Genomic DNA, 26,460 nt, shown 5'->3' with positions numbered 1-26,460 from the left:
GATGCTCCTCTGCCTCTGATGGCATCAGCAGCCGTCTGCAGTGTCCCTGCTCTGGGTGACTGGGGTTTGGGATATGTGGTTCCTGTCTCTCCACATCCTCTCCCATGGCTCCATCGGAGCAGTGCCCAACCGCGGGCAGCCAGGGCACTTGCTTGCCGAAACCAACCCAGTGTCTTCCCAGGCTGCCTGTGACTTTCTATTACTGTTTGACGGGACTCTGGGGAGTTTCTGGAGTGCAGCTCAATGGGGCTTCTGGGGGAAATACACGGGATAGCATTTTTCTCCGTAGCCAGTGCTAATGCACTGTAGTATTAAGTATGCTTAGAGGTAATTATCCCTTCCATGCTCAGCTCTGTTCCATGGTCCCAGCTGGGGGAGGGAGCACAAGCACAGGCGACGCTGCACGGTCCATGCTTTGTGGATTGTCTGTTGGATGTGAGTGTGGATTTTGGATGATCAGGTATGTAAGTGCTCCAAAGCCCCTGTGCGGTCCCCCAGTGTGCTGATGTCCCCTAACACCTCTGTAGGAGGCTGCAAGCAGCAGGCACAGGGCTGAGATGAGATCTGGTTTTGATGCAAGGGTCACGGTTCCTATAGACGATGCTGAGTGCCTTTGATGCACTGGAGAGGAGAAAATTTGTACTGGTTCAAATTGTGGCTCCTGAGCTTAGGAAACAAACCTGGTTCACTGCTGCGTGTGGATGCAAAGACTTGGTTCCAGGCACCTCTGAACACTGGCAGTGCCCAGGGGGAATCCTTGGCTGAGCTGGGAAAACTGGATTTGGGGACCTGCTCCCAGGGGCACCTCTGCAGGTTTGTGGCTTGTGCCCATTGGAAGCCTTCATCACTCAGGAGCGTAACTGACTGTCCCAGCAGCAGTGCTGTGTCCATTGGGTTGCCCCCGCCACCTCCATGTGTGCTGCTGGCCCCAGCTTCTGCGGGGTCTCGGGGTGGTGGGTGCTGGGGGTGCAGCACAGAGCCCCTTTGTCTGACAGTAATGTCCTGTGACAGCGCTTGAAATCCGAGTCCTGGCGTGCATTCCTGACACTGGGAATCTCCCTGCCTCCTGCACCACGGCCCCAGTGATTCCCCACGCTGCAAGGTGGGCTCATGGGGAAGCGCGGTGAGGTCGGGCTTCGTGTGGATTTGCCAGCACCAAGCAGGGAGATGGGAACGTGGCAGAGCCGTGGCACAAGTGGCGGCCAATGGCCAGCCTGTAATTTTCCTGTGCAAATACTATTTAGAGCGCGATGAGAAAAGCCCTTTTGCTAAGCTACGGAGAAATCTTTCTTGTCCTTTAATTCTAGATGAAGGGGATTAGTGTGAACATATTTAACCTCTGACCCGTGGACAAAAGCATTATCAAATTTAGTTGCCGAATGGCTCCCATTTAACTGGACCAGGGGAGTATCTCAGCATTTTCTTTTCCCCTTCCCTCCCTTGAAAGCTTGCATGTCCATTGTTGCCCCTGAAGCACGGGGGGATGTGGCTGCCCTCCTTTTCTCACATTTGGGAGGCTGGTTGGAGACTCTGTAAGGGAAATCAGCCTGGTACAGTCAGTGCTAGAGCCAGAAAGGCTTCAAATAGCAAGCGAGCCCCCCAGAAAGCAAAGCTTTCTGTAGATGGAGCTGGCTTCTCCTTGGTTCTCTTTGGTGCTGTCCGTGTGCCTGCCTGGGGAGGCTTGGAGGACCTTGCCATCCCTCTGGAGCACAGAGCAATGGCTCTCAGACCCCTTCGCTCCTCGTTTTGCTCTGGAGCAGGAAGGAAACCACACTCCGGGCATCGCGGTCCAGGGTGATCCTGGAGGATGCTCGAGGGGCTTTATAGAACAGGGATAAGTGCGGGCGAGGAGGCGGCAGGGGTCTCCTGGTCCGGCGCAGGAATGCCGAGAGGGGCCTCCCGTCAGGAGCCGGTGTCCGTTTACAGTGCATCTCTCATAAACCCGGCGGCGGGGGCGAGGGCAGGGGGACCGGCCCTCCTGGTATGTGATTGATTATCTGGTATTTATGCCATTGAGGACTTTTCAGCGGCTCGGGGTCAGGAGGTCATCTCATGTGTCTTGCTGCAAATCCGCTTCCTTTTGTACAGTGCGGGCTGGGTGAGCAGACACACAAAAACAGCTTTTTCTTTTCCTTGGGAAAAAGGGGAGGGGGGCGGGCTGGTGTCAATGAATTTTTTTTTCAGCCTTTCCTGAATAGTGTCCTTTTTAATTCCAAAGAACTTTTAATTAAAAGTAGCAGGAAAGTTCATCTCGACAAGGTTTAACTTACCTTAGCAGTTACTTTTGTCCCCCGGGATTCACGTCTCCCCACTTTACACAAAACCCCCCAAGAAACGGGGCAGAGGCTGCTCTCGGGGCCGTTTCGCGGCTCCCCGGGTTTACCAAGGGGCCTTTTCATCTTTTCTCTCTCTTTTTCTTAATGATGGGGGTGCAGCAGCACAAGCAGATGCTGCGAATCCCCGCTTTGTGCCTCGCGGCAGCTAAAGGGTCATTTCATCAGCTGCAATGTGAACCAGGGCTCCACAGGGACGGAGGATGCCAGGGTGGTGCCAGCCTGGCTGGGAGAGATCCACGAGTGGCGCGGGTGGGTGATGGGCGGGATGTGCCAAGCAGGGTGGTGGTGATGGTGGTAGTGATGGTGCTGACGGTGGTCTCCCATGAGGTGGGATGCTACAGTGCACCACAGAGAGCAGGATGTAATGCCGCTGACCAGGGGCAGCATGTGCTATCCCCTAAAACCCTCCTGGCAGGGAAAAGCATGTGCCCACCGTGACATGCCCATTGGCAAACACTCATGGTGGAGATCTTTGGCCAAAAAGACCTGGAGGGTGCTCCTGGTGGTCCAGAAATGCTGGGTGAGGGTTTGGTCTCCTCACCAAAGGTCTTTGTTTAAAGATGAAGCTGTTTCTAATGCGTCAGTTTAACTCTGCTTCAGAAAGCAATGGGAAAAATACACTGGGTTTTCTGCAGAAAGTCAGATTGTTTTCTCAGCTGGTTTCACTCCAAATTCCGACTGGGAAGAGGAAATCTGGGAAGCCGGCGCAGTGATGACGAGTAAGCAAGTAGATGACAGCTTCCCTTCTGATGTGGTGGACAGAAGCCCTGCTGCAGTTTGCCTCCAGCAGCCTCGGTTAAACACTCATCCCCTTGGGAAGGGCAGGGATGGTTCTGCAATGTGTGGCTTCCTTGGGAATGGCAGGGATGGTTGTGGCATTGCCCAGCATGGAGAGAGATGGGACAGGCTTAGGGGAAGGTGGCAGTGAGAGATGTTGCACATAGATACCCAGAGTGGGTTACTGTATTGCTGGTGTTACAGGGCTTCCTGTGAGTGTGGTTTGTTGGTACCATAATGCCTGATGGGTTCTGGAAAGGGAAGGGTGTCTCCGTGGGTGTGCTAGGTTCTTGGCTGTATGTCTTTTATATATATATATATGTATCTTGATATATTCTGATAGATGCTACAATGAAGAGGCTTTAGGGACCACAGCTTGGGGAGGAGGGCACGCCCCCGGCTTTCACCAGAGGGCTTTAGGGTTTGTAAACATCTTCAACCAACCGTTTGGCCTAAAACCGCAGAAACTAGGTTCAAAAGCACAGCGCACTGTAGGTGCGAAGCATCCGCAGTGCATTCCCAGGCTCCCGTGCCGTTGGGAGCTTGGGAAACTCTCACCTCCCCCAGCTGGGAGGTGGAAGTGCAGTGTAATGGGGCTGGCCCCTAAAACCTTCCTCTGGTTTCCCTTTCTGAGTGTGAGGCTTGCGCAGCGCTTGGTTTCATCAGGAGGGAAACCAGCTCATGCTCTGTTAGTGCAGGTTTGGGGAGTGCTGAGCACGCCTCATCCTTCCAGAGGGCAGAATGCTGCTGGATGCTGCAGCAGCCGAAGCATAGAAGCAGCACTTCCCACATGCTGTGAGAAGGGCTTGGGCAGGAGATGCCCAGGGATGGCCTGTCCTCTGTGCCTGGATCGATGCTGTCCCCAGGGAGCATCCCTCACAGGGCAAGGAGCTGCCTGCCTCCTTTCCTTTGCAGGCAGGGCTCCGTGCTTGAGCTCCACATCCCACCCCAGAGATAGGGGACACGCCATGGTCCTCCTTAGCAGCCAAACCCCCCATCCCAAATGTATCCCTCAGTTAAGGCTCGTTTGGAGCCACGGGCTGCCTGGCAGTGCTTTGCCCAGCGCGGGTCCAGCTGCTGCCGTGATTGACGCAAAGCCAGTCTATAAATAAAGTCTTTCTCTCCTCTCATAAAGACTTCGCGGTTTAGTTTGCTTTCAAGGTCAAGATCAGACCTTTCTAAATAAACACATATCAAAGGATCATTAGCGGAGCAGCTCTGTTAAATTGAGATATTAACTTCTGTCAGCCGCGCGTTTCCTTTTTGTTCTGTAACTCACGACTGCGGCGGGTTTTTATTATTTTGGCCCTAGGCGGTAGCATCTGGCTTCTGTAGAGACTGTAAAAATTAAAAAGCAACACAAATCATTGCGAGTGAAAAGCAGTAAATTCAATGATAAGAATTTCAAATTAAAATGTTTCGGCGCTTTTATATTCCGCGAAACATGAAACGAATGAGTTGTGTGCCTGTTGCCATAAAGCTGCCGCTGCTAATAGTCATTGGGCTCTTTCCTCCCCACCCGCTCTCCCTTGTAATCGTTCTTGCCTGAGCAATCGCAGAGCGGCACAGTGGAGGAAGGTAATGGTGATGTTGATGACGATGGTGATGGTGATGGAGACCGTGGTGATGGGGATAGGGGCGAGGTGCCACCGATGGGATCAGGGGGAGCAAAGGACCCTCTGAAAGGGATGTGAGAATGGGATGCTCCCATCCCACTGCACACAAAGGGAGATGGAGAGGTTGAGCAGGGAGGGTGTGATAATTCAGTGGTCACTGGGGCACAGGACCGCATTGTCCCTCAGGCCCAGGTGGTCCCTGGAATAAAGTAGCCTGGCGGGAACAAGCCACCCATGCCAGCGATGCTCCTGAGATTGCTGCTTGTGCTTCTGGCATCCTCCACGTGCATCCCAAGCTGGTGATGGGCTGGGTGGGAAGCATCTTGTGCATCACTGCAGGAGCAGAAAGGAAGCATTTAGGTTTGGGCTTGAGTTTGTTTAAGCATTGGTAAAATAGCGAGTAGGTGCCAGGGGCAGGGGGCATGCCCGGCCCTCCTGTTGCAGCCAGGGCAGCCGCATCCAGCCTGGCAGCATCCAGCCTGGAGGAGAAGCAGCAGCATCCCCGGAGCAGGCAGCACTGGATGCTTTTTAAGAATTAATTTCCTGTAGTCGGCTGAAGTTGGGAAGAAAGCTGCCCTATCTCAGAGTAAATAATAATAATGAAACAAATGCCCTCTTGGGAGAAGTTGCCTTCCATAAAGATGTTAATTAGTGCAGAAGCTGAGCCACGGAGTCCAGAGGCAGCCTTTGAAACCAGGATGATTTGGTGACTGTGGCCCAAAACACACGTCTTGTTGTGGTTATCATCTGGTTTCCCTCTTTCCCCCCCCTTTCTACTTAACCATGAAGGTTGTTGGGGCGTTGGGCTCCAACCAAGCAGCTGGCACATAGCGGGTGCCCCCTCAGCACTAGAGCGGGGGGGGGGGAATAAAGGGCTGCCTCTGCCATCCTGACATGACACCCTTAAAAACCCACACATCTGTGTGTGCAGGCACTGCTTATCCTACAGCAGCATCCCAGGAAGGGCTCCTTTGCACTGCCCTGTGGGTTTGCCCATGTGATGCCACCAAAAAATGCTTCTTTTGGTTTCATAATAATCCTGAAAACAGACACTGAAACTGGGTTAATCTTCTTACTCCAAGCAGCATGCATCCCCTGCCTTCCCAGGGCAAAACTCAGTGCTGATGCCATGGACCAGCCTCCTGGGATGCTGGTGATCACTGCTTCTACCTGTGCTTCATCACCCATCTTCCTCCTCGTCGTGGTGCCAGTGGGACATGCTCAGCAGCTCCAGAGAGCCCTCCATGCCGAGCTTTCCTGCAGGCAGGCTGGGAAGGGGGTTACCTGCAGCTCTCCAGCTGCAGTCACCGATAGTTTCTTCCTGCCCTAATGCTGCTTTCCATGCACGGCAGCAGCCTGCAGCCTCCCCTGCAGCTGCAGCCAGCAGCATCGTCCAGGAGGTGGAGGCTGGTAGGGAGCCCTTGACACGCTGACAAAAACACGTCAAACATCCCTGAAATCTCATCTCAGGGAGCAAACAGCCCTTGGGTCCTGCTCTGTGTGGCCAGGATGCTTTGGAGCTCTCAGCCTCAGCCCCAGCGGATATTTTGGTGCACTTCTGTGGCGTGAGCATCATGTAAGAGGTTACATTAACTATGAAGGTGGAAGGAGGAGCATGTCTTGTCAGAGACCTGAATTTGCAGGACATGACTTGAGGGTTTGGGGGTTTTATGGTGGGTGAAAGGGGCAGTGATGGGCTCTGTCGGCATCCCTCAATGCCTGCACCCTTGTGCCTGCTGTACCATGGAGCCCTCCTGATGTGCACCTCCGCAGCCTTTGATTCCAGGTTTCTAATCCTATTGATTATTGCTGCAGTGGATGGACACATCTGCCTCATTTTTGAGTCTCATAGTATGCTCTGAGGAACGACAGGGAAAAGATGGCAGCATTGAGAGGAGGATTCGGGGAGGAGCACTTGGCTTTGCACATCCCAGCCGTGCCTGGAGACCGCCAGAACCGTGCTGGGCTCAGCAGAGGGTGCTTCAGTGGCACCGGTCCCCTTGGTCCCCTCCTTGCCACCGGAGCATTGCCAGGGGTCTGGGGACTGGCAGGGAGCTGGGAGGATGGCGCACGCGTGTGTGCACACGCACAGGGGGAAGAACTTGAAGTCAAATGTCTGAAAGTCAGATCCCTTTTTAGTATGAATTTGCTGTATCTCATTCTGAGCACTAATTCCAATTTAATTGCAAGTGGCCTGAAGCCTCTTCAATAGGAGTAACAAATGGTTTGATTTTGTAAACTTCATCAGACTGCATTTTAAATGCGACACACTAGCCCGGCTCGAATGCCAATGAAGCACTGAAGTAGCTCTCTGTTTACTAATTATCCGTTTTTACTTCAAGCCACGCTGGCTGGCTTGTCTGATTAAATCGGATTTGTGGGATAGAGAACAGCTAGCAGAGTTTTCTCTATAGTAAACGAGATTGAAACTATGGGCCGCCTGGCTGCACACTGTAAATTATATTTCCTTTTAAAGGGGACGTGTCGCCTTTCTCCTGCCGGCGCACCTCCCGCATCCTAAACTGGGCTCCTCGCCGGCGCAGGAGGGAGCCCACCCTAACCTGTCCCCACACAGGGGTTTGCTCTAATCCCTCCTCCCGTGGAGGCAGCGGCCTCCGTGCCTTGGTGCCGGCAGCATCCCCGCTATGGCTTGGACAGGGGCGGAAGCGCTTCTGGCTGTCACGCCTTGCGTCTTGCTCATCTTTACATCTCACAGTTGTGCTCCTTTGGGATGAAGCCGCTGGAGGACGGGGATACGCAACTCCATCCTTGCAGCTGTAGGGTCCTTCCTCCCTCCTGCGCTCATCCATCCCCTAAAAAACACATTTCAGACCACCTGCTATTTAAAACTGCCATGAGATGCCCAACTGGCATCCAAACCCAACCTGCTCTGGCTTCCGCCTCCAAAGCTGGCGGCAGCGCCAAGAGCCGCCCCGTTAATAGGTCATGGCTGGTGGTGACTGGCGCCAGGTCTGCCAGAGATACACGGCACCGGGGGAGATGGGCGAAGGTGGCTGCCGAGCGCAGCGTGCCAGGGCCGCGTTGCACCTCCCCGGTTGCTAAGACCGGTTTGTGAGCTCGACCTGCGCCGCCCCCCCCTCGGTGCCTATCCTTGTGCCTGGGGGCTTTTTATATTTTAATTTGCTTTTGAACGTCCTGCAAAATTAATGGCGCGCTCGGGGCCATTGTGCGCTGTACAGTAGAGGGAAGGGCCAGCAGCGCCCGCCGGGAGCCGGCGCGTTTCCCAGGGAATGAATTGCTCGCCCGCCTTCACCCCTTTTAATTGTTGACAGTAAAAAGCGTTTAAATGCCGCTTAATTTGTAATCATCTTCCCGCAAAAAGGGGAGAAACCATTAAAACGTCAGGGAAATGAATAAATCCGTCTCTCACTGGTTTGGGGCGGCGGCGTTCCTTTATCGGGGGTGATTTTTCTTCCAATGGCTGAGGCTGGCTCGGGATGCACTTGGGGTGGGAGCAGAGGGATGCGCTGCGGCTCGGACACCGGGCGAGTCCCCATGTTGCCCGCTGCGGCTTTCCTTGTGGCAAGCACACCCTCGCGCGAGCTTACCCATCTTTTCCCACCTCCCATCCGCTCTCCAAAGGAACAGGGACACAGATGCACAGCCATCCTCCATACTGGGCTGGCACCAGCCTTCACACCCTGTGGAAGCTCTGCTCTTGGAGGGTGGTTGGCACAGGGTGCCCTGTGAGCTGTGCTGGTGGAAGTGGACCTCCCCATTCAGGGTGTTGCTTTATTTACTAATTCATCACCTAAAAACCAAACACATACAATTCCGAAGTGCCTTTTGCAGGTTGTGGTGAGCAGCACCACTGGGGGACACCCAGCCCCGGGGACACCAGCACCGTCCCCATGGACCGGTGGGTGCATCTCCCATGCGTGCACGAGGCAGCTCATCCCCATCGCCGTGGCTGCCGGAGTCGGAACGTTCTTCTTTCAAGCGGGGGCCAATTAGTTTCACAAATGAGGGCCCTACGGTGCCAGGGAGGATTTGTTACGGCCCCGCGCGCCGGCCGGCGGCATTGTCCTGCCCTCCGCCCCCACGGGAGCCCATTGTCCCCGGCCCCAGCGGGGGCTGCTGCCAGCAGATTTATCGGGGCCGGCGTCCCGCCGGCCGGGGCCTCCGCTCCGCAGCTGGCCACAGCGCTAGGGCTCAGCCCCGGGGACCTTTGACCCGTCCTGCTGTCACCGCCGGGGCCGCCGAGGGCTGCGGGGCCGCATACCTCTTGGGATTTGCTCCGCACGGCCCGCTAACCGCTGCCGCCTCCTTCTTTATTGTTTTGATATGTTTTTTGTCTCAGGAGCGTTTTGTCCGCAGCTGCGTGGGGGGCACGGAGCCCGCTCCCCCCTGGAATAAATCCCTGCGGAGGCAGAAAGGCAGCTCCCGTGCGGGGCTGCCTCTTGCTGCTTTTATTCTTGTTTCACTGGCGGTTTTGCAGATTTTGAGGCGTTTCTGGGCAGCCTCAACAGGGCTGGGGCTGAGCATCCCTCCGCAGCTCCTGCATCTCTGGAGCCACAGTGTGCCACCGCCCCATGGCGGGTGACAGCACGATGCCAGCACACATGGACATGTCTCCTTGCTGGCTGGTCTCATGCCAGAGGAGTGGAGCTGGCCAGGAGGATGCTGCCAGCGCATCCTTAGCCAGCACCTGCCTGCATGCCAGGGAGGACTGCGGCACTGGCACCGCTGCGGCAGGTGCCCACTGCTTCAGGTGCGGTGGCACCAGTGGGGTCCCCAGGGCTAGTATTAGCAGTGTGGTAAGCAGCTCCCCCGCCCTGCTGTTCCTAAAGGCATTGCAGATCCGTTGGTTACCGTGAACATCTTGCTGCTGCTAATGAATTGCTAATACAATTTTCTAGATAATTTTATTTCCATAGTCCTCACATTTTAATGTCTCCAAAAAGCTCGCGTTTATTTGCTTAATCTCCCTGCGTAATACAGTTTGCACTGACACACGGGTTCTGAACAATCAGCTATGCATAAACGAAAACAAATAGTTTAATAACACAAGGGTCTGATATTTTTATAGGTGGTGTATAAGGATCTGGGTTGAGGTGGTTTTCCCTGCTTTTGCTGTTGTTTTGTTGCAGCCTCTTTTATACCCATGGCTGGTCACATGGAGCTCGTGTTTGTGCTGGGGCTCAGGATTGCAGGCGATGCATCCAGCCCCTGCTCTCTGACTGGTTTTTAGGGTGATTCTTGGGTTCCCTTTTCCCCTGGGCGTTACAAGGTCTGAGCTCTGCAGCTCTCACAGGTGCATGGGGAGGTGGTGATTGACCAACAGCTGCCGTGCATTGGGGCATCTCAGGGCTGGGGCCTCTAGCTTCCTCCAAGGCAATAAAAGCCCCTTCCCTTCCACTGGTGCTTCCTTTCTAGGGCCAGCAGCAGCCAGGTTGGTGTGGCCACAGCCCTCAAAGACACAGCCGGAGCCCCACAGCTCTTGGGGTCCCCGCTGCTGCCAGAGCATCCCTGTTGCCGGTGCATGCAGGGTCCCGAGGTGGGGCAGTGGTGCCAGCAGTGCCTAAGCCGGCTCTCTCTCCCTCTCCCGCAGGTACAGACATGGCTGTTTTCTGCCTGCTGTGTGGCAAGCGGTTCCAGACGCAGAGCGCCCTGCAGCAGCACATGGAGGTGCACGCCGGGGTGCGCAGCTACATCTGCAGCGAGTGCAACCGCACCTTCCCCAGCCACACCGCGCTCAAGAGGCATCTCCGGTCGCACACAGGTACGGCACTGGGCAGCTCTGCCCCAGGTGTGCGGAGAAAAAAGGGAAAGAAAGGTGCAACTGTCCTCAGCGTGTGAGGGAACAGCGGTTGAGGCTGTTTGGAGTTAAAAGTGGAAAACAAGCAGCATGTGAGAAGTAGATCAGGTATGAGGCGGCATGTGACCTTCTTAGGGGCTGCACGATCACACCCGCTCATCGGCTTATGAGTGGTAGATGCACATAATCAGCCAGGGCTCGGCCCTAATGGGATTAGGGTGACCTGCACAACGTGGAGCTGGTGCTCTGGGGCACTGCCCAGTGCTGTGCAGCTCTGCTGTGCACTGCAGCCAGCACCACAGCTTTCAGTAGCATTCCTCACCCATCCAACATCAGTTGGAGGCTCGTGCACCCTCCTCAGCTGCGCTGTTGTTGCTGGCAGGGTGCAGAATGGGTGCCAGGTCAGGATGCCTCCTCTTTTTTCTCCTGTTAACGGCATGCACATACAGCCTCAAAAGGGGACATGGAAGTGGCTGCTGGGGATGTGCAGGCAACATCACAGGAGGGTCGCTGCATCTGGGCTGTGGCCAGCAGCTGCCAGACCCACACGTGGGCTTGGGCTTGGGGTCCTGGCGTGGGGAATGGGAATCATGTGCCGATGATAAGCACGTTAATGCCGAGTGGTGGAGCTATTTATAGCCGGTAATCCGGTGACCTGGGCTGCGGGTCAGGCCATGCGTGTCCCACCGCAACCTCTGCTGCTTCAGCAGCTCCTGGCTGTGAAAAAAACACCAGGATCTTCAGTGCTTCGGGGGTGTTTAAGTATGCTGAGTGGCTTCATCCCACCCAGATGCAGGATGCTCGTGCTCCTCCTGGGGCTGGAGCACTCTCTGGCTCCCATTTACATGGAGTCTCCTAAAAATGGAGCACATGGATGTGCTGCCTGCCTCAGGCTGCAACATCTTTGAGTATAGGATCAAAACCCAAGGTGATCATTTGGCACTGGGCACAGGGAGGTGAAATACAGCAGCCAACAGGCACCGCCTGCCTCGCCTTTGGAAGGGGGTCCAAAAGGCACCCCTAGCATCCTCCTCCTCCTCCTGCAGTGCCCAGCCAGGGCTGCAGGACTTTGCTGCGGCACATGGGGAGAGAGTAAAATATCATTTTAAAGAGGAAGCGAAAGCGCAGGCATGTGAGTATATAACGAGAAGGACAATTTATGCCCAGGCACGAGTGCAGTTTGACACGGGGATAATGAAAAAACGTAGGTCATTGTGGATGACTTAAGCCTTCACAGCTGAAGAAAATGTATGAAATGCGGGGAACATTACACGCTTGGCAGCTCTGCACATCTGCAGCAGGACAAGTGAAATACAGTTCGCCATTCTTTACCATAAACTGTGCTTGTAGGGTATGCGGCACAGAGAAATTGTAATTACAGTGACAAGACAAATCAGTAATATTTAAATATTCATGAACAAAGTCTCGGACGATCAATCTATCTTTATTGTCCTTGCCTTCGCGGCTGTAATAAATAAGTAGCTGGAGCCCTCACCTTTCCTTCAAATCATTCTGCCTTCGGTGCCGAACCAGAGTTCATTTATCAGCCACCCAGTCTGGAGCACAGGAGACGCCCAGGGCCGGGTCTGTGCCAGGTGGAAAGGCTGGGAATTGGCGGTGGGGTGGTCGCAGTGCCTCCTGTACACCTGCCCCTGCTGTGGACCCCAGCATGAGGATGCAGGGGCCGGGGTGCCGTGCTGGGGTGGCTGGGACACCCCCGGGGTGGTGGCGGTGGGTGCCAGGGTATTTTCATGCTTGCGAGCTGGCTGGGGCTCTGACCCCCACCCCCAACCCCCCCCCCGTGCTTGCAGGCGACCACCCCTACGAGTGTGAGTTCTGCGGCAGCTGCTTCCGGGACGAGAGCACGCTGAAGGGCCACAAGCGCATCCACACCGGCGAGAAGCCCTACGAGTGCAACGGCTGCGGCAAGAAGTTCAGCCTCAAGCACCAGCTGGAGACCCACTACCGGGTCCACACAGGTACGAGCCACGGGGGCTCTGCGGTGAGGCTGGCAGTGCTGGGCTGGCCCCTGGTGCCGGACCGGTCCCTTGGCAGAGATGCCGGCAGCATGGACCAGGGAGGCGGTGGGCGGGGGTAACAACTCATCGGATGTGCGGCGCGTAGCTGTTGTAAATAGAGGATCAATAGTCAGATCGGTTTTGCTGTTCATTACCCGGCTATCGGCTGTCGAAACCGGGCAGTTAATTACAGCCCGGAGGCCATGGGCCCCTGCTGACGCCCCATCTCCCACAGGCGAGAAGCCCTTCGAGTGCAAGCTGTGCCACCAGCGCTCCCGGGACTACTCGGCCATGATCAAACACCTTCGGACCCACAACGGCGCTTCCCCCTACCAGTGCACCATTTGCCTGGAATACTGCCCCAGCCTCTCCGCCATGCAGAAGCACATGAAGGGCCACAAGCCGGAGGAGATCCCCACCGACTGGCGGATAGAGAAGACCTATCTCTACCTCTGCTACGTCTGAGGGAGGAGGCAGCGGGGCCGAGTGGCAGAGGACTGGGCAAAAAAAAACAACACCAAACCCGCAGCGTCCACGGCCTTGTTTTGTTTTCGGTTCTCGTTCATTGCTTCTCTCCAGGAGGATCCCGCGGCTCGCGCCGGGGCACAGGGACGCACCGGCCCCTTCCCGGCCCCATCCGCGCCCCCTCCCCAGCTGCTCGTGCGCCTGCTGCCCCTGCCCCCTCGCTATGGGGTGGCCCTCGCCCCTCGCAGCCCCCTGGGAACTTGCTCCCCAGCCAGCCCCTCCATCACCACTGTTGCCAGCCATTGGTGCTGCCAGGAAGACCGTGTGGAATGATGCACTTCCACAGAAGCGTGCATATGGCCGGTGCTTTAGGAAGGCTTCAATTTCTGGTGTCCACTGTCACCACATAGACCCCACTGTGAATGCCCCGCAGAGGACCCGAGCTCACGTGTGGGTCTTGGACTCCATTTTGGGATGGCTCCCATGCTGCCAGGCTGCAGCATCACAGGTGGGAGAGTGCCAGCATCAGGCGAGCTGTGAGTGCACTGGTGAGAGCATCCCGGGGATCCCGGCCGTGGGAGGGTGTTTGGGGCAGGGAGCCCGTTGCCACCCTCCCCTGACCAAAGACCTCTCTATGCATTTCCCCTTCTCGGGGGGTGAGGGCAAAGCGCCTGTGGGGGAATGCAGCTGGTTTGGTGATGCGCAGTCGGTGGCACCGTGGGTGCTGCTGGTCCACAGCACCGCACCCAACAGGAGGATCCTCTTTCTCCTGCTCACTGGGGCGCTGGGGGTGCCGAGTGTGGGGTTTTGCCCTGGCTCAGCTGCAGGAGCCGCAGGCAAGGGGCGCCCGGCGGCTTTGCTCGCCGCTGCTTTTGCTTTTTCTTGGGTTTCGTTGACCTTTCTTTTTGGAATGTTTCTGCATTTAGCACATTTTACTTGAAATTACCTCGTTTTTTTGTGACCTCATGAGCTTTTATTGATTTGGGGGGACGGGGGAAGGCGTGGCTGGGAAGGCGCGTGCCTCCCGTTGTGCATTATCCTTACCAAAACTGGTATTTTTTGCCCAGCCCCATGGGGCTGGGGGTGTCGGTTCTGAAGCTACCTCTTGCGTTGGTTTTTGTTGTGTTGCTCCTTGGCGGTCACGGGCTCCACGGGCTCTGTCCCGTGGGGCGCTGGTGGCCGTGACTTTGGGTTTGGGTTTTTTTGTCATTTTGCTGCGTTTGGGTGAAAAGGTGGGAGGGAGAGTCAGGGCGAGTGGGACGGCACACAGATGCGCTCCAGACGGGTGCCAATGGCCCCTCTCGGTTTGGGGTGCCAGTCCCGCCTCTCCTGATGCTGAACAGGGATGCGGCTGCGGGAGCAGCACCCTCCCTCGCACCCCAGCCCAGCCTTGCACGCGTGTGTGCCTCCGTGTGCGGGTCCTTTGCTGCTTGGCGTGGGGTGGACGCCGCTGTTGTACAATCCGGGATGTGACTGTGGAGAACGGCTTGTTGAATTGTTGTGCCTAAGAAAAAAATGAAAAAAAAAAAAAGAAAAAATATAGAAAACTATAGACAGACCCCCCAGTTCTTTGACACGGGAAGTTGCTGCAATCCCTGGCGCGTGCGCAGTTGCTCCCTGCGGTGCCGCGGGTGCCACGGTGCCGCAGAGCACGTGGCCGAGCTCATGTGGCTTTTTTGCTTTAACCTCCCCTCCCATCCTGCTGCCCCGCTCCCTTCCTCCATCCCACCCTCTGTGCCCTCGTGCCGCAGCCTCCCAGCTGCAATGGTGTTGGGCTCGGCGTCGGAGCGGTGCCACCGCCCCCGTATATATATAGAAGTCTATATATGTGTATCATAGCAGTGAGGACCAAGCGCCCTGCAGGGCCCCGCAGCCCCGGGCTCCCTCTCCCCTGGCTTGTTGTCGGTGTCGTGAGCGCCCGCCCGTCCCGTTGCTCTGTGTTGCCGCTCGCTCGTGGTCCGGGTCTGTCGCTGTCCTCGTTCCGTCTACCTCAGCACCTCTCTGAGCCCGGGCGCAGAAGGTGCCCCAGTTCCCCGTGGGTTTTCTCAGAGTATCTATCTATTGGCTCCTATTTTTTGTACGACTTGGGCCCCCTCCCCGTGCCGTTCACTCCCGTGCGGTTCTGCTTGCGAGTCCTCTCTGTCCTCTAGCCACAGATGCCGTTAGCTAAAAGTTTCCTGAAAAAATAAAGAAAAAGAAAAAAAGAACAAAAAAAATATAAAATGAATAAAAACCGTTGTGGTGTCTCCTAGTTGCAGCTCTCCGCATCTGCCTTCGTCCTGTGTAGATTCAGATGCATTTCTTTGTAAGACTTCAGTGTTTCTGACAGAGGAATAAAAAAAAAAAAAAAAAAAAGGAAGAAGAAGAATAATATACTGCTGCAGGTTTTTTTCTCTCCATGTGTCACTAAGTGAAGTTCGTGCCTTCTATAGCAAAGAGAATATTTTTTACATCCTACTAACGGTAGATTTTTTTGTAGTGAACATTTTTTGTATTTTTATTTATAAGTCTCATAAGGAAAATAGCAATGTTCAGTTGTATACCTTGAATCTGCAGTTAGAAAACAAAAAACAACCAATAAAGTTAATTCCGTTGTCTCGGCCTGATGTCTCCTGTTCCTGTGCCTGCGCGAGGAGGAAGAGGAAGGAAGCATCCCATCAGCGTGGGGCGAGCTGCAGGGGGACCACAGTGGTGAGTTTGGGGGTGCTGGGGCTGTGCAGGGGGGTCCCATCCCTAGACCAACCCCGATGGGCGGGGGATGCTGACCTCCCTGCGAATGGGGAGCAGTCCTGCACCCATGTCCTGGGATGTGCAGCTTCCCATCCTGCAGCGCTGCCCACGCTGCTGCCTGCCTGCCTGCGCAGCTCACCAGGGAGCTGAGCAAGTTTGCCTCAATGAAAGTGAACTCGTTCATTTAAACCTGACTGCAGAGTAGTCTGGCCCCCTGCTGCGTTAATTATCCTGTAGTTCTCAACTGATTGCTGTACACTAAGCTTAAGCCCTCCTTTATTTATTTACTGACTACATTAACAGCAGCGCCTGCTCTCCTTTTGTGCTGCAGCAAACTGTACGGCACAGCATGGATCGCCGTGGTGGGGCCAGGTGGGTGCTGCTGGTGTCACTCGCCCATGCCTAAGCCTGATGGGTGCTGCCTGTACCCCACGGGTGCTGCCCACCACCACCTGCCTGTGCATGACGATGCAGTTAAACATTCATTACGGCACAGCTGGTGTCACTGCAGGCAAAGCATCACTTCATTTTTCCCAGGGATGGATGAGGTGTGCCAGGCTGGTGTTGGGCCCAAGCTCATCCCATGCCCTAGGGCTTCCCAGCAGGTTTGAGGTCTATGTGCTCACCCTGGCTCCTGGTGCTGGTCCCTGCCTCCCAAGAGCTCCCCCAGCAATGCTCTTGAGGTGAGGCTTTGGGCAAAGGGGAGAGACCGTTGGGCCAGGTTCAGGCAAGCAGAGGTGGTGCCACAGCAGCACCCTAGGAGAAGGGACTGGAGCCTGGCTCCGGCGCTCAGCCTGGCACGGAGGCAGTGGTATAATAACGGGGAAATCGTCGCAGGACCGGGCCTTTGTCTGCACACTCGCGCAGCAGCTGGGAGCGATTATGCTGCAACAATGTTCTGTTCCATCAACATTATGTCCTCATTAAACCTTTATTAGGAGATTAGATTCAGATTTATTGATTTATTTTTTTTTTTAAAGAGGAAAATCCAGGCTCCACTCAGAGAGATGCCTAGAACTTTTTCCCGCATGCAGCACTTCCCAAAGCAGCAAGAGGGTAAAGGGAGAACCTGGATCTTTCCTCCAGCATGGGTAAGCTGCTCTTACAGGGGGTAGGACCATGGAGCTGCACAACGGGGTTAGGTTGGATGCAGGATGGATTCCTAGTGCAGAGAAGGATGTGGACCAAGCCCCCACCAACGTGGTCCGTGGGATGCGACGGCAGAGGTGGGCATCTCACGGGGGGTCCCCATGGGCAGGAGCAGGCTAGTGAGGCTGGCTTGGGGGTCCTGTCACCCCACGTCCTCCCAGAACATGAGGGCTGGGTGGCATCACCTGCCTGGGTCAATGGGCCCATTGGATTTGTCTGTTGGAGCGTTTGATGTTACATGAAGGCGGCTCATTCCAGAGGGTGTTAATTGCCCACTGCAGTGATCAGGTCTGTAGCACCATCGATCTCGGCAGGATCAATGGGCTGATTTAGTGTCTCGTGAACTCTTTAACTGGACACCTCATCAATAGGCAGCCACTTACAGACCATCAGCACATTAGCGCAGGCCGGCGCTGGCAGGAGCCTGCTGCGCCCGTCCTCAGCCCCCCGTCACTCAGTGGGAAGTTTTCCTGCAGGTGACAGCTCCAGGACACTGCACGGGGCCCTTGCTCTGGGGCCAGTGGGATTCAGGGTGGATGTAGGAGAGCCGGCCACTGTCAGTCCACCTCCACTCCACCACCACCAGACCAGCTGTATGCAGTGATGCTCCCAGAGCCCAGGATGGGCTCTCCCCTTATCTCCAGCACTTCTGAGGATGGTGCCCATGCTCAGGTATGTTACCGGCGTGAGGAACGAGCTGTACTTTTACAGTCTCTCGGGCAAGCACTTGGGGCTGGGGACCACACCATCAGTGTTTCTTGCCACAACACTCCCATCTCTGGGAATGGTAACTGCATTGAGCAGCTCTGCTCCTTGTAGTTTCGGCTCAACTCCCTGCTCTGGGATGCAGCCAGCAGTTCCTTTATCTCCTCTTAGCCACATCCCCTGGCAGGGGTGGAGAGTGGGAGCTGGGGAGGGGGGCACTATCAATAGCAGTCGGTGGCCTTTCAGGTCTCTTCCAGCACCACGTGTCCAGAGAGCCAGTCCTGCTTGCACCCCGGTTAATTTGCTGTTGGCTGGCACTGCTGCTCTGCCAGCTTACTGTATGCAGGGCAAGAGCACGATGGGCATCTGCTGGGCGGCTGTGCCCAGGGACTACGTAGCAGGAACAAAGACCTGCCGGGAGCCCCACGAGCAGGCGGAAGGAAGGGAGCACATGCATGGGGCTCCCGGTGCTCCGGGCACAGAGGTGGGGGGTTCCCCGGGACAGCTGGGGCGAGGGGCAAGGAGCCTCCGGGGCGAGGGACGGGACCCCCGAGCAGGCGCAGCCCAGACCAGGGGCGGCGGGGCCGCTGTCCACGGTGCTGAAGCGGTGGCTGCAGTCGCGCCGGGTTGGGGCGAGAGGAGGGGGAGGCATTTTGCAAGGCTTGTGCAGAGGTCATGGGTGCCTGGGGGCTCTCCTCAGCTCTGCCTTCCTGCTCAAGTGCTGCTGCTCCGGAGCTGGGGGAAGGCGGTGGATGCACCAGCCTGTGTCAGCAAACGCCAACGAGTCCCAGAGCTGCGGAGCAGGTGCTGGAGCAGGGCAGCTTGCGGGGTCCCCACCTTCCCTGCCCCGAAAGGCAGGCACCTCTTAGGCATCCCTCCACACCGACCAGAGGGTACCCAGTGTGATGGTGTAAGCCAGGACGGCCACCAAGTAGGCCCGGAAGAGCAGGACATCCAACACGTAGCCCACTTGCAGCCACTCACGGGCGACGTCGCGGAACTCCTCGCGTTTCTCCAGGAACTGGCGGATGGCGGTGATCTCGCGCAGGACACCGTGCATCAGCAGGGAGCCATCTGCCTGGCTGGCAAAGGCCGGGGTGGGCCTCATGGCCCCCACCGCCTCACACTCCCGGGGGTCCTCACAGCCGTAGTGGTTCAGCTTGGCTGCAGGATCAACAGAGGCAAGGGAAAAAAAACTCTTTAGACGGAGAACTGTGATTCCTGTGGGTGATCTGGGCATCCGGATCACCGTGTAAACAGGGACTTCGTAGATGGGTAAGTAGGATCCGGTCCCCTTAGGATCCCATGGTCCCTATCTGCGCGTCCCTTACCTGTGCTGTCATTGTTCTCCACCTGCCTGGAGATGTCTGAGCTCTGTGTCCTGGTCTGGCTGACATTCTTCCTGTCCCGGATGCAGAGCAGGACAGTGGCTCGTTCCAGCAGCAGGTGCTTCACCCACGCAGGGACGTGGGGCTGCATGTCTTGCTTGTGCACCAGGCGCACAATAAGGATGGTCTCCGTCAGGCTGATGACGAGCAGCGCCATGCACACCACAAAATAGATACCTGCAGAGATGTCAGTGAGGTGAGTGGTCTGCAAAAGCTCGTACACAGAGGGTGATACCCAGCAATCTCTCCCACTTTTCTAGGGGACCTGGGGTCTCTGTACCGGGCAGCAGCTCCTGCTGCTCCAAGCCCAGGGCTGTAGTGCCACCATACCTATTAATGGGGTGCCGACAGCAGTAGCCGGCAATGTGTCAGAAACGATGATGAGGAAAACTGAGTAGCCCAGCAGGAGGGTGATCTTGAAAGAGACCCTCTCTCCACTGTTGGGAGGTAGGTAGAAGCCCACAATGTCCATAACCATCAGGAAGATGCTGGGGAGCAGCAGGCTGACGGTGTAAAAGAGGGGGCGCCTCCGGATGACTACCTGCAGGACACAGGGACAGGAAAGGCTCAGCAAAGGGTGGAATCAAGGGCATGAGCTGGTGCAGCTCTCTGCCAAGGCAGGCTAGGGTCATGGGGTGCACTAAAGTGAGCCGTAGGAAGGGCTCAGCGCTGGGAACCTCCTGCCTGCAGGTAGGAGCACCTCAGCACAGGGCTGCTGGGTGATCAGGCAACAGGAACAGTGGCAAGACCCTTCCCTAGCACCCCATCCCCAGGAACCGTGACAACCAAAGACCCTTACGTAGAACTTCATCTCAGCATAGCTGTCGCTGCTCTTGACGCTGAACTCCTGGAATTGGGTGAGGACGTAGAGCAGCTCCCACTCGCCCTGGTTCATGAAGACGCTCCGGTCGAACTTGACCAGCTCCGCCTGCCGCCACAGCGAGAGGTTGATGTCGCGAACTGAGGGGCGGAGGAGAGGTGAGGACCAGGGTGCCCGGCCCCAAGCTCTTCCACGCTGGGCGCCTGCCCTCCCCGCAAGCATCCCTGGTCCGCTGGGGCCATCTAGAGGGACGAGCCGCCTTCTGCAGCCCAGCGGAGGGGAGCGAGGTCCTGCCCACCCCGAGCCCCGGCGTCCCGGCACTCACTGTGGTGCAGCCAGCTGGTGAAGGTGAGAGAGCAGTTCTGGACGTCGAAAGGGAAGTTGTAGATGTCCAGGCTGCAGGCGGTCATCACCTGGATGGGTTTGAGGTTCTGCACCTCCCCGTGGTGGTCAACGTAGACGTAGGGGACATGGGGGGACTTTCCGACGTCCACACTGCAGGACATAAGGGACAAACATGGGCTGGGGAGCACTGGGCAGGGATTCCAGCTGCCGAGCTGCGTTTGGGAGGGGAGCTGCCCAGGAGGAGGGGGTTTGTCCCCGGGAATGCTTTCTGGGCAACACTGGTGAAGGCATGCCTGCATGACATCACCTCTGGGCTGCCTGGGCTGCTGCCCTCTCCCAGCTCAAGGAGTGTCTGTGTCCTTGTCCCGACACTCTGGAGTTGGTTGGGAGCACCTTAAATCCCCACGGAATGGGCAGGATGCCGGCTGGCTTCGAGGGAAGGGCCGGCAGCTCTGCAGCTGCCCTCGCATTGTGCTGCCTTCACAAAGCCTTTCTGCAGCTATCTGGATCCCACCCCCGGCACGGCGGGTAATTACCAACAGTTGCGGTGAGCCAGCATTGGAAATGGCCCAAGTGCTGTTCCCCATCTGCAGCTTGCCCGGTGCGGGGAGGCTGCCAGCTCTGTGCCGTGAATACAAAGTGCCCGGCGGCACGTGCCCACAGTGGGCAAGGGGGCCCAGCCCCACACCGTGTCCCCTCTGGCCACACTCACAATTCGTTGATGAGGATATCGGGCACCCAGATGCTCTCCACAGGGAGGGAGATCTGCGTCAGGTTGTCGAAGCGTGCCGGGTCCCACCTGAGGAACTCGTCCGTCCAGTGCTGTGACAAGGGAGAAGGGGCTTGGAGGGTGAGGGCTCTGCCACCCCACTGGCACCCAAACCCTCCCAGCTGGTGCCCGGCCATAGGAACCAATCTTCAATGCCATCTGGGAGGGAGAAAAACCTCATCGTCCAGCTATTACCACCCAGCAGTGTGAAGCATGGAGCATGAAAGCCGTGCCTCGAGGTTCATGCCCTGCAGAGATCTTGTCATCCCTGGATGGCTCCCATCTTGCTGCACTCCAGCAGGCCTGCACACCTCTCCCGCGGGAAACCTGTGTTTGCAGGGGTGCCAGGCAAGGAAGGGTGAGTTTTCACAGTCTCATCTGCTCACCTGCCTGTACCAGATGTAGGTGGTCAGCACCTGGTTCTTCTCATCCTGCAGGAAGCAGAGGACATGGTGTTGGCACAGGTGTTATTGTCACTCCAGCAGATGAGCAGAGTGTCCCAGGAGGATGCTGCATACTGTGGTACCTTCCCTTGCTGTGGACACACAGAAGCTGCCCACCTCCAGGCAGCCCAGAAGCTGGGATGGGAGCAGAGGACTCACCACGCTGAGGATAGCGTAGACCATGAGGTCGATGGCCACGTTGGTGGTTGTTCGCCAGTCCCGCACGGGCCGGGTGCCCTTCTGGTAGTGGGTCAGCAGGTAGTGGGACAGCCGGCGCAGGGCAGGCTCCGTGGGCTCTGGCGTCCAGCCCTGCCGCCGCGTACCTGCCAGCAGAGGGAGGAAGGAGGGATGAAGGGATGAAGGCTGCTCACACTGGGGCAGTGTCTGCAGTCATCCTGGCCTGTGCTGTGACCATGGGATGCTGCTGGCTGCCATCCCAATCCCTCCCTGACCAGCTGGGCTTTTCCCATCAAAGTTCAATAGGAATCTCCTGATGGGAAACGTGCCTGCCAGACCCAGCACCTTCTACGAGTCTCTTCTGCTGTGCAGGCAATCAGCGCTATGACCTTCCCCCAGCCTTGGAGAGCAGAGCTGCCATCTTCCACCACCCTGGACAGACACCAGGACAGTGGCAGTGGGGACCACGCGGGACTTGCTGCCCCCGGGTATGTTTCCTACCACTCACTCCTTCCAGGGCATCCTTCTTTGCGCGGCGGGTGGTGGTTAGAGATGAACCAGGATGCTAAATTCATTTATTAGTGCCTTGGCGTTTGATTCCTGTGGAAACAATCCCTCAGCCCGTGCTGGCAGTGTTAATTGTGGAGCAAATTGCTCGTGGTGCCCGCGTCCTCACTGCAGGGCAGCCGGTGACGCCATGGCCGAGCCAGGGCAGCGAAGCTATGCTTGTGGCTTTGCTCTGCAGCACGGCCAGCCCCGGTGTCCAATTCCCACTTAATGAAAGGGACTAATTGGAATAGATCTGCGGGAACTTGGGAAAAGCTGTTGGAAGGAACTGCAATCTGTATTTCAAGCTAAATATCCCTAAGCCCACAGCAGCTTCAGCCCCTCTAGCCTGCACATGATCGGTAATGCCAGGGAGCCAGCCAGGCTCACGACCCTCGCCCAGGCAGGAGTGTGTGGATGGATGGAGCAGAGGGGGATGAAAGGCAGCAGTTAGGGTGAGGGGAGGAAAACAGGCGCTGCCGTCACTGCGGCTGTGGCCTTTCCTGCTGCAGCTGGTGGAGCTGGCCCGTGCCTGCGCTCCTCCTTATATCCGCAAGCTCCAGGTCTGGGTGCTCTGGCAGCAGGGAGATGGCTTTGCAGAGGGAGGAATGGGCTGCTCCGTGCATCTTCCACAGACACCCCGCAGGTCTGCATCCCTCCAGCATCACTAGGGCAAGAGCATCCCTGCTCCTCCTCTGCAGCTCTGTGGGAGAAGGTTCAGGAGAGGGGAGCGGTGCCCAGATAAGAGGGGCTGTCTGACCCAAGTTACAAATCACTGGAGACTTCCAGCTCCTTTGGTCCAGACCACCTCAATGATTTTCCTACTCTTTCCCAGGAAGGTTAAACAAGAAAATACTAGCGATAACTTGGGAGTGTTTAGGCAGTTGGTTTTGCACCATGCAGAGCTGAGATTACCAACTAGGCACAGCATCGCTTCTGCGGGCTGTCATCCCCAAAACCCAGCTCTGTGTTAGGAGGGATCAAACATCATGTTAGAGAAATCCCTGGATGGGGTGGAGGGCTCAGGCAGAGGGAGGCAGGCAGGACATCACCCTTTTTCTCACTCTGTCCTCAGAGCTGGGACTTTGCATGCTCCCAGAGCACCTCAAAGCCCCACTCCGATATCACCCTGTGCTACCCCAGCATGCAGCAGCTCCAGGCTTTTGCACCAGAGCTCTCCCACTCTTGGGCTCTCCCAGGTACGTTGCTTTTCGGCAGCATTGAGGTATCTAAAAGCATCCTTGGCATGCTGTACGGCACTGCTCAGGTTTGGAAAGGGGTTGCACCATGCCTCTTGGTGCCAGGAGCACCCCGTTCTCCCCAGCTGTCCATCCCCTTTGCTTTACCTTGGCTCTGCAGCGTCGAGGTGAGAGGCAGCAGGGCCAGAAGCAAGCCGAGAGCGGTGGGTGTCATGGCTCTGGTGCTGCGCTGGCTGCAGCCGCTGCCGCCAGCCTCCGCTGCAGCAGTGGCCCGAGCAGGATGCAGGCAGCACGCTCTCCGTGCTCGCTTGCCTCCCACCGTGGGGTTTTGAGAACGCCCAATTAATCTTGCAATCAGCCTCTCCCGATGCATCAAGTTTCAGGCTGGGAGGATGTGAGAGGAGCCCACCCCGCCGGCTCCCCTGGGGCTCCCCTAGCCCCTGCCCAGGTGCCTGGCTGCAGGAAAGCGGGTTTTGGAGTGCAGGCATCCTGTCTGCATGCAGCAGGAGTCAGGGGAGAGGATGCTGTCGGTGCAAGGAGGCACTCAACAGTTGGCATGTCAGAGATGGGGTCGTCCGTCCTGGGAGGTTACAGGAACATGTCACTGGGGGAGGGTTTCCATCAGCCAAGGGAATGGGGGGCTCCAAGGGTACCAGGCTTCCCACTGCACCCTGTGGCATCCCTCTGCCTGCCAGAGGAGCTTCTTCCTGATCCCCCTTTGTCCCATATGTTTGTGTAGTTGTGTCTGCCTTTGTGTGTGTTACAGCTGCCTGTGCCCCCACGAAGCTGCCAGCTCTGGAAGCGCTGGGGAAGCAGTGGGCAGAGCGTGGAGCCTGCGGCAGTGGCGTGGAGCAAATCGCATCAGATGCCAGTGTGGAGTCACTTAAACGAGATAAGAATTAGTGCGGGGCGCTGATGAACTCCCCCTCGGCTGCCAGCAGCGGTGTCAGGGAGAGAGCGAGAGCAGAGCCGGGGCTAATTTGATTTCTCGGCTCCGTTAGTGCTGGCAAGTCACCTCCCGGGGAGCGCAGGCAGCGCCGAGCTCTTTCCCCTTATTGAATCTGGGTAATGAAAATCACGGGCAGCGCCGCCACGGCGCTGGGGACCCTTCCCCGCTCTGCCCCCTGTGCCCCGGCCTCCTGCACCCACAACAGGCAGGATGCGGCCGAGGGGGCGAGGACCGCGCAAGCGGAGCCTCTGCTGCAGCATCATTAACTCTGGATTTTCTCCCCTGGGTATTAAGTCCTCATCTTAAAGAGATTTTAATGTAGTTCCTCTCAGTCCTCCTATTATCAGATATCTCATTAGTGTGATCTACTGTAGCTTCACCCTATGCAGAGGCTCTTTCGGGACTTTCTGTGGGATGGCTGATTCCAATCGGCAGCGCCCGGATCAGATTTACTTTCTGAAATGGCGTAATGGGATTTTATTAGCCCTGTAATCTGCTGCGTGGTAACTGCTTTTCTGGGAATCGAAGCGCCGGGCGTCTGGGGCTTCCCGAGGCTCAGCCCTGCATCCTGCTCCAGTGATGGTAAAGGCTGGGGACAGCACAGGATCCAGGCACAGGGTCCCTGCCATGAGAAGGGATAAGTGATGCTCAGAATCCCCCATCCACAATAAGACAAGAAACTCCCCATCACCCAAATCTGCCCTTCCTGGGAATGAAACCAAGCTGGAGGCTGCAGGGACCAGGGCAGGCGTGTGGCTGAGCTCTGTGCAGGATGGGTGCTGCAGTGGGACCAGGAGGGAGATCTCAGGAGAGGGGAGCAGGCTCCTCCATGCTGCCAGGACTCGCCTTTCGGAGCGCATTTGGAGCGTCAAAAGCAATAAAGCATCACGGAGGAGCCCTGGCAGCGCGGCTGCCGCTGGCCCCAGCCCCATCACGCACCCGAGGCCTCCCATTAGGGAGCCTCACACTCCCCAAATTGCATGTCTGCTATGATTTAACACTGTGAGACATGAAATAAACACTGTGTGCAGGCAGGGCTGGCGGTGCCACCATGGGCGGGCTCAGAGCAGCCCCCTGCACCAGCGCTAGGAGATGCAGGACACTCCTGTGGTCCTGGTCCTCAGGGATGCTCAGGCTCACGGCATCCCCAGGGTGCTGCAGGGGTCCCTGGGGCCAGGGGGCACCCAGGGTCTTCCTTAGGTACCCATCTTGTGCAGCTGCAAGACCAAAATGTCAGGAGCAGGTACTCGGTGTAGTGCCTTTGCAGGTAAAAGGCTTCTCACCCCAATTCAGTGCTTGCCGAGGGGGGCTGGTGGTGACTCACACTACGATCAAAGGCAACAGAGCTTTATTTCAGATCCGCGGTGCTGGACCATGAGCACGGGGGCCAAGCACTGCTGGTCAGTGAGGTTTGTGGTGAGGAGGAGGACGATCCATCACCCATGGACCAGCCAAAAATCACCCTTGGCAGGTACTAAGCCTGTCCCCACCTCACCAGCAAAGGAGCCTGATGCCTTTAAATCCCTGAGTGAAGGGAGAGGAGCACTTTCTTTCCAGTCCTCTTCCCCATTAGACACCCTTCAGGTGTTAGCAATATTCTGCCACTGTTTCATTGTCCATTAAAGCCAGGTAATAATAAGCACATGAAGGAATTTGGAGCCAATTGCTGTTAATGAAGGAGATCCAGCTCATCCTGAGCAGGGCAGCAGCCATGCATTGCAGGCACGATGTCACCGGAGGTTAGGCAGGAATTGCCTTGCTGAGAGCAGATCCAGCCAGTGTTCAGTCTTGTGTGACTGTTCCTTTTCCTCTTACTTTTACAGGAGACGCATGCCAGAGGCTGGGAGAGGGAAGCTGGGCTCCAGCACTGCTGCAGCTGCACTGGCTGTGTGACACCTTCCCAAAGGTAGGATTGCAGCAGGGATTGTGCACACACCGGCTACTGCAGTGCAAAACCCTTGTGTCTGCCCCTCTCACCTCTCACCCCAGCTCTTCTGCTCTATTGTAGTTTTTAAGAGATGTTTCCCATCAGAAACCACACTGCTTCCAGGCTGGATGTGGGTAAAACCACGTTGGCCATTACAGCTGGGTATTTTTCCCTTCATTTTCCATGGAAAATGAGAAAGGTTTCAAGTGAATCAGAAAGGTTAATTTGGGGTGGCAAGACTGTTAGCTTTGGATGCAAAACAATTGAAAAGGTCTCGCAAAAAGCCTCCTTCCTCTCTTTTCCATTGGAGTCTGAGACAAGG

General features: G+C 56.6%; 3 protein-coding genes across 5 annotated transcripts in view; 2 read left to right on the top strand and 1 right to left on the bottom strand.

The window, feature by feature from the left end:
* Positions 1–15,593, top strand: part of ZBTB16 (zinc finger and BTB domain containing 16) — a 71,077-nt gene extending 55,484 nt beyond the window's left edge. For all 3 annotated transcript variants that reach the window (XM_061478112.1, XM_061478114.1, XM_061478113.1), the window contains exons 5-7: positions 10,302–10,472; positions 12,320–12,487; positions 12,762–15,593. In XM_061478112.1, coding sequence (XP_061334096.1) covers positions 10,302–10,472; positions 12,320–12,487; positions 12,762–12,991 — 569 coding nt within the window. In that variant the 3' untranslated portion in view covers positions 12,992–15,593. The remainder of the gene's footprint in view (positions 1–10,301; positions 10,473–12,319; positions 12,488–12,761) is intronic.
* UBE4A (ubiquitination factor E4A) overlaps positions 1–26,460 on the top strand; it is a 130,795-nt gene that overhangs the window by 61,799 nt on the left and 42,536 nt on the right. The gene's annotated exons all lie outside the window — the stretch shown is intronic.
* On the bottom strand, positions 16,469–23,476 carry LOC133282088 (5-hydroxytryptamine receptor 3A-like). Its single transcript, XM_061478126.1, has 10 exons — positions 23,410–23,476; positions 21,793–21,795; positions 21,500–21,663; positions 21,284–21,328; positions 20,841–20,950; positions 20,109–20,278; positions 19,763–19,923; positions 19,294–19,504; positions 18,907–19,140; positions 16,469–18,739 (listed from the first exon to the last, which is right to left on the bottom strand). The coding sequence occupies exons 1-10, from the start codon at positions 23,474–23,476 to the stop codon at positions 18,441–18,443; spliced, it is 1,464 nt and encodes a 487-aa protein (XP_061334110.1). The 3' UTR covers positions 16,469–18,440.

This window comes from Pezoporus flaviventris, unplaced genomic scaffold (genome assembly GCF_033815535.1).
Source record: "Pezoporus flaviventris isolate CSIRO_AGI_PZ_B2104156 unplaced genomic scaffold, CSIRO_AGI_Pfla_v1 ptg000113l, whole genome shotgun sequence".
NCBI classification, from domain to species: domain Eukaryota; kingdom Metazoa; phylum Chordata; class Aves; order Psittaciformes; family Psittacidae; genus Pezoporus; species Pezoporus flaviventris.
Note: the sequence above shows the minus strand (reverse complement) of the source record. Positions and strands in the feature narration are given on the sequence as shown.

Bases quoted from the DNA above. Each gene is read 5' to 3' on its own strand.
- LOC133282088 (XM_061478126.1), bottom strand. From the start codon at position 23,476: ATGACACCCACCGCTCTCGGCTTGCTTCTGGCCCTGCTGCCTCTCACC. The intron at 21,329-21,499 runs GTGAGTCCTCTG...TGCTTCCTGCAG, and splicing joins TCTACGCTATCCTCAGCGTG to GATGAGAAGAACCAGGTGCT. The intron at 20,279-20,840 runs GTGAGTGTGGCC...TATGTCCTGCAG, and splicing joins GATATCCTCATCAACGAATT to TGTGGACGTCGGAAAGTCCC.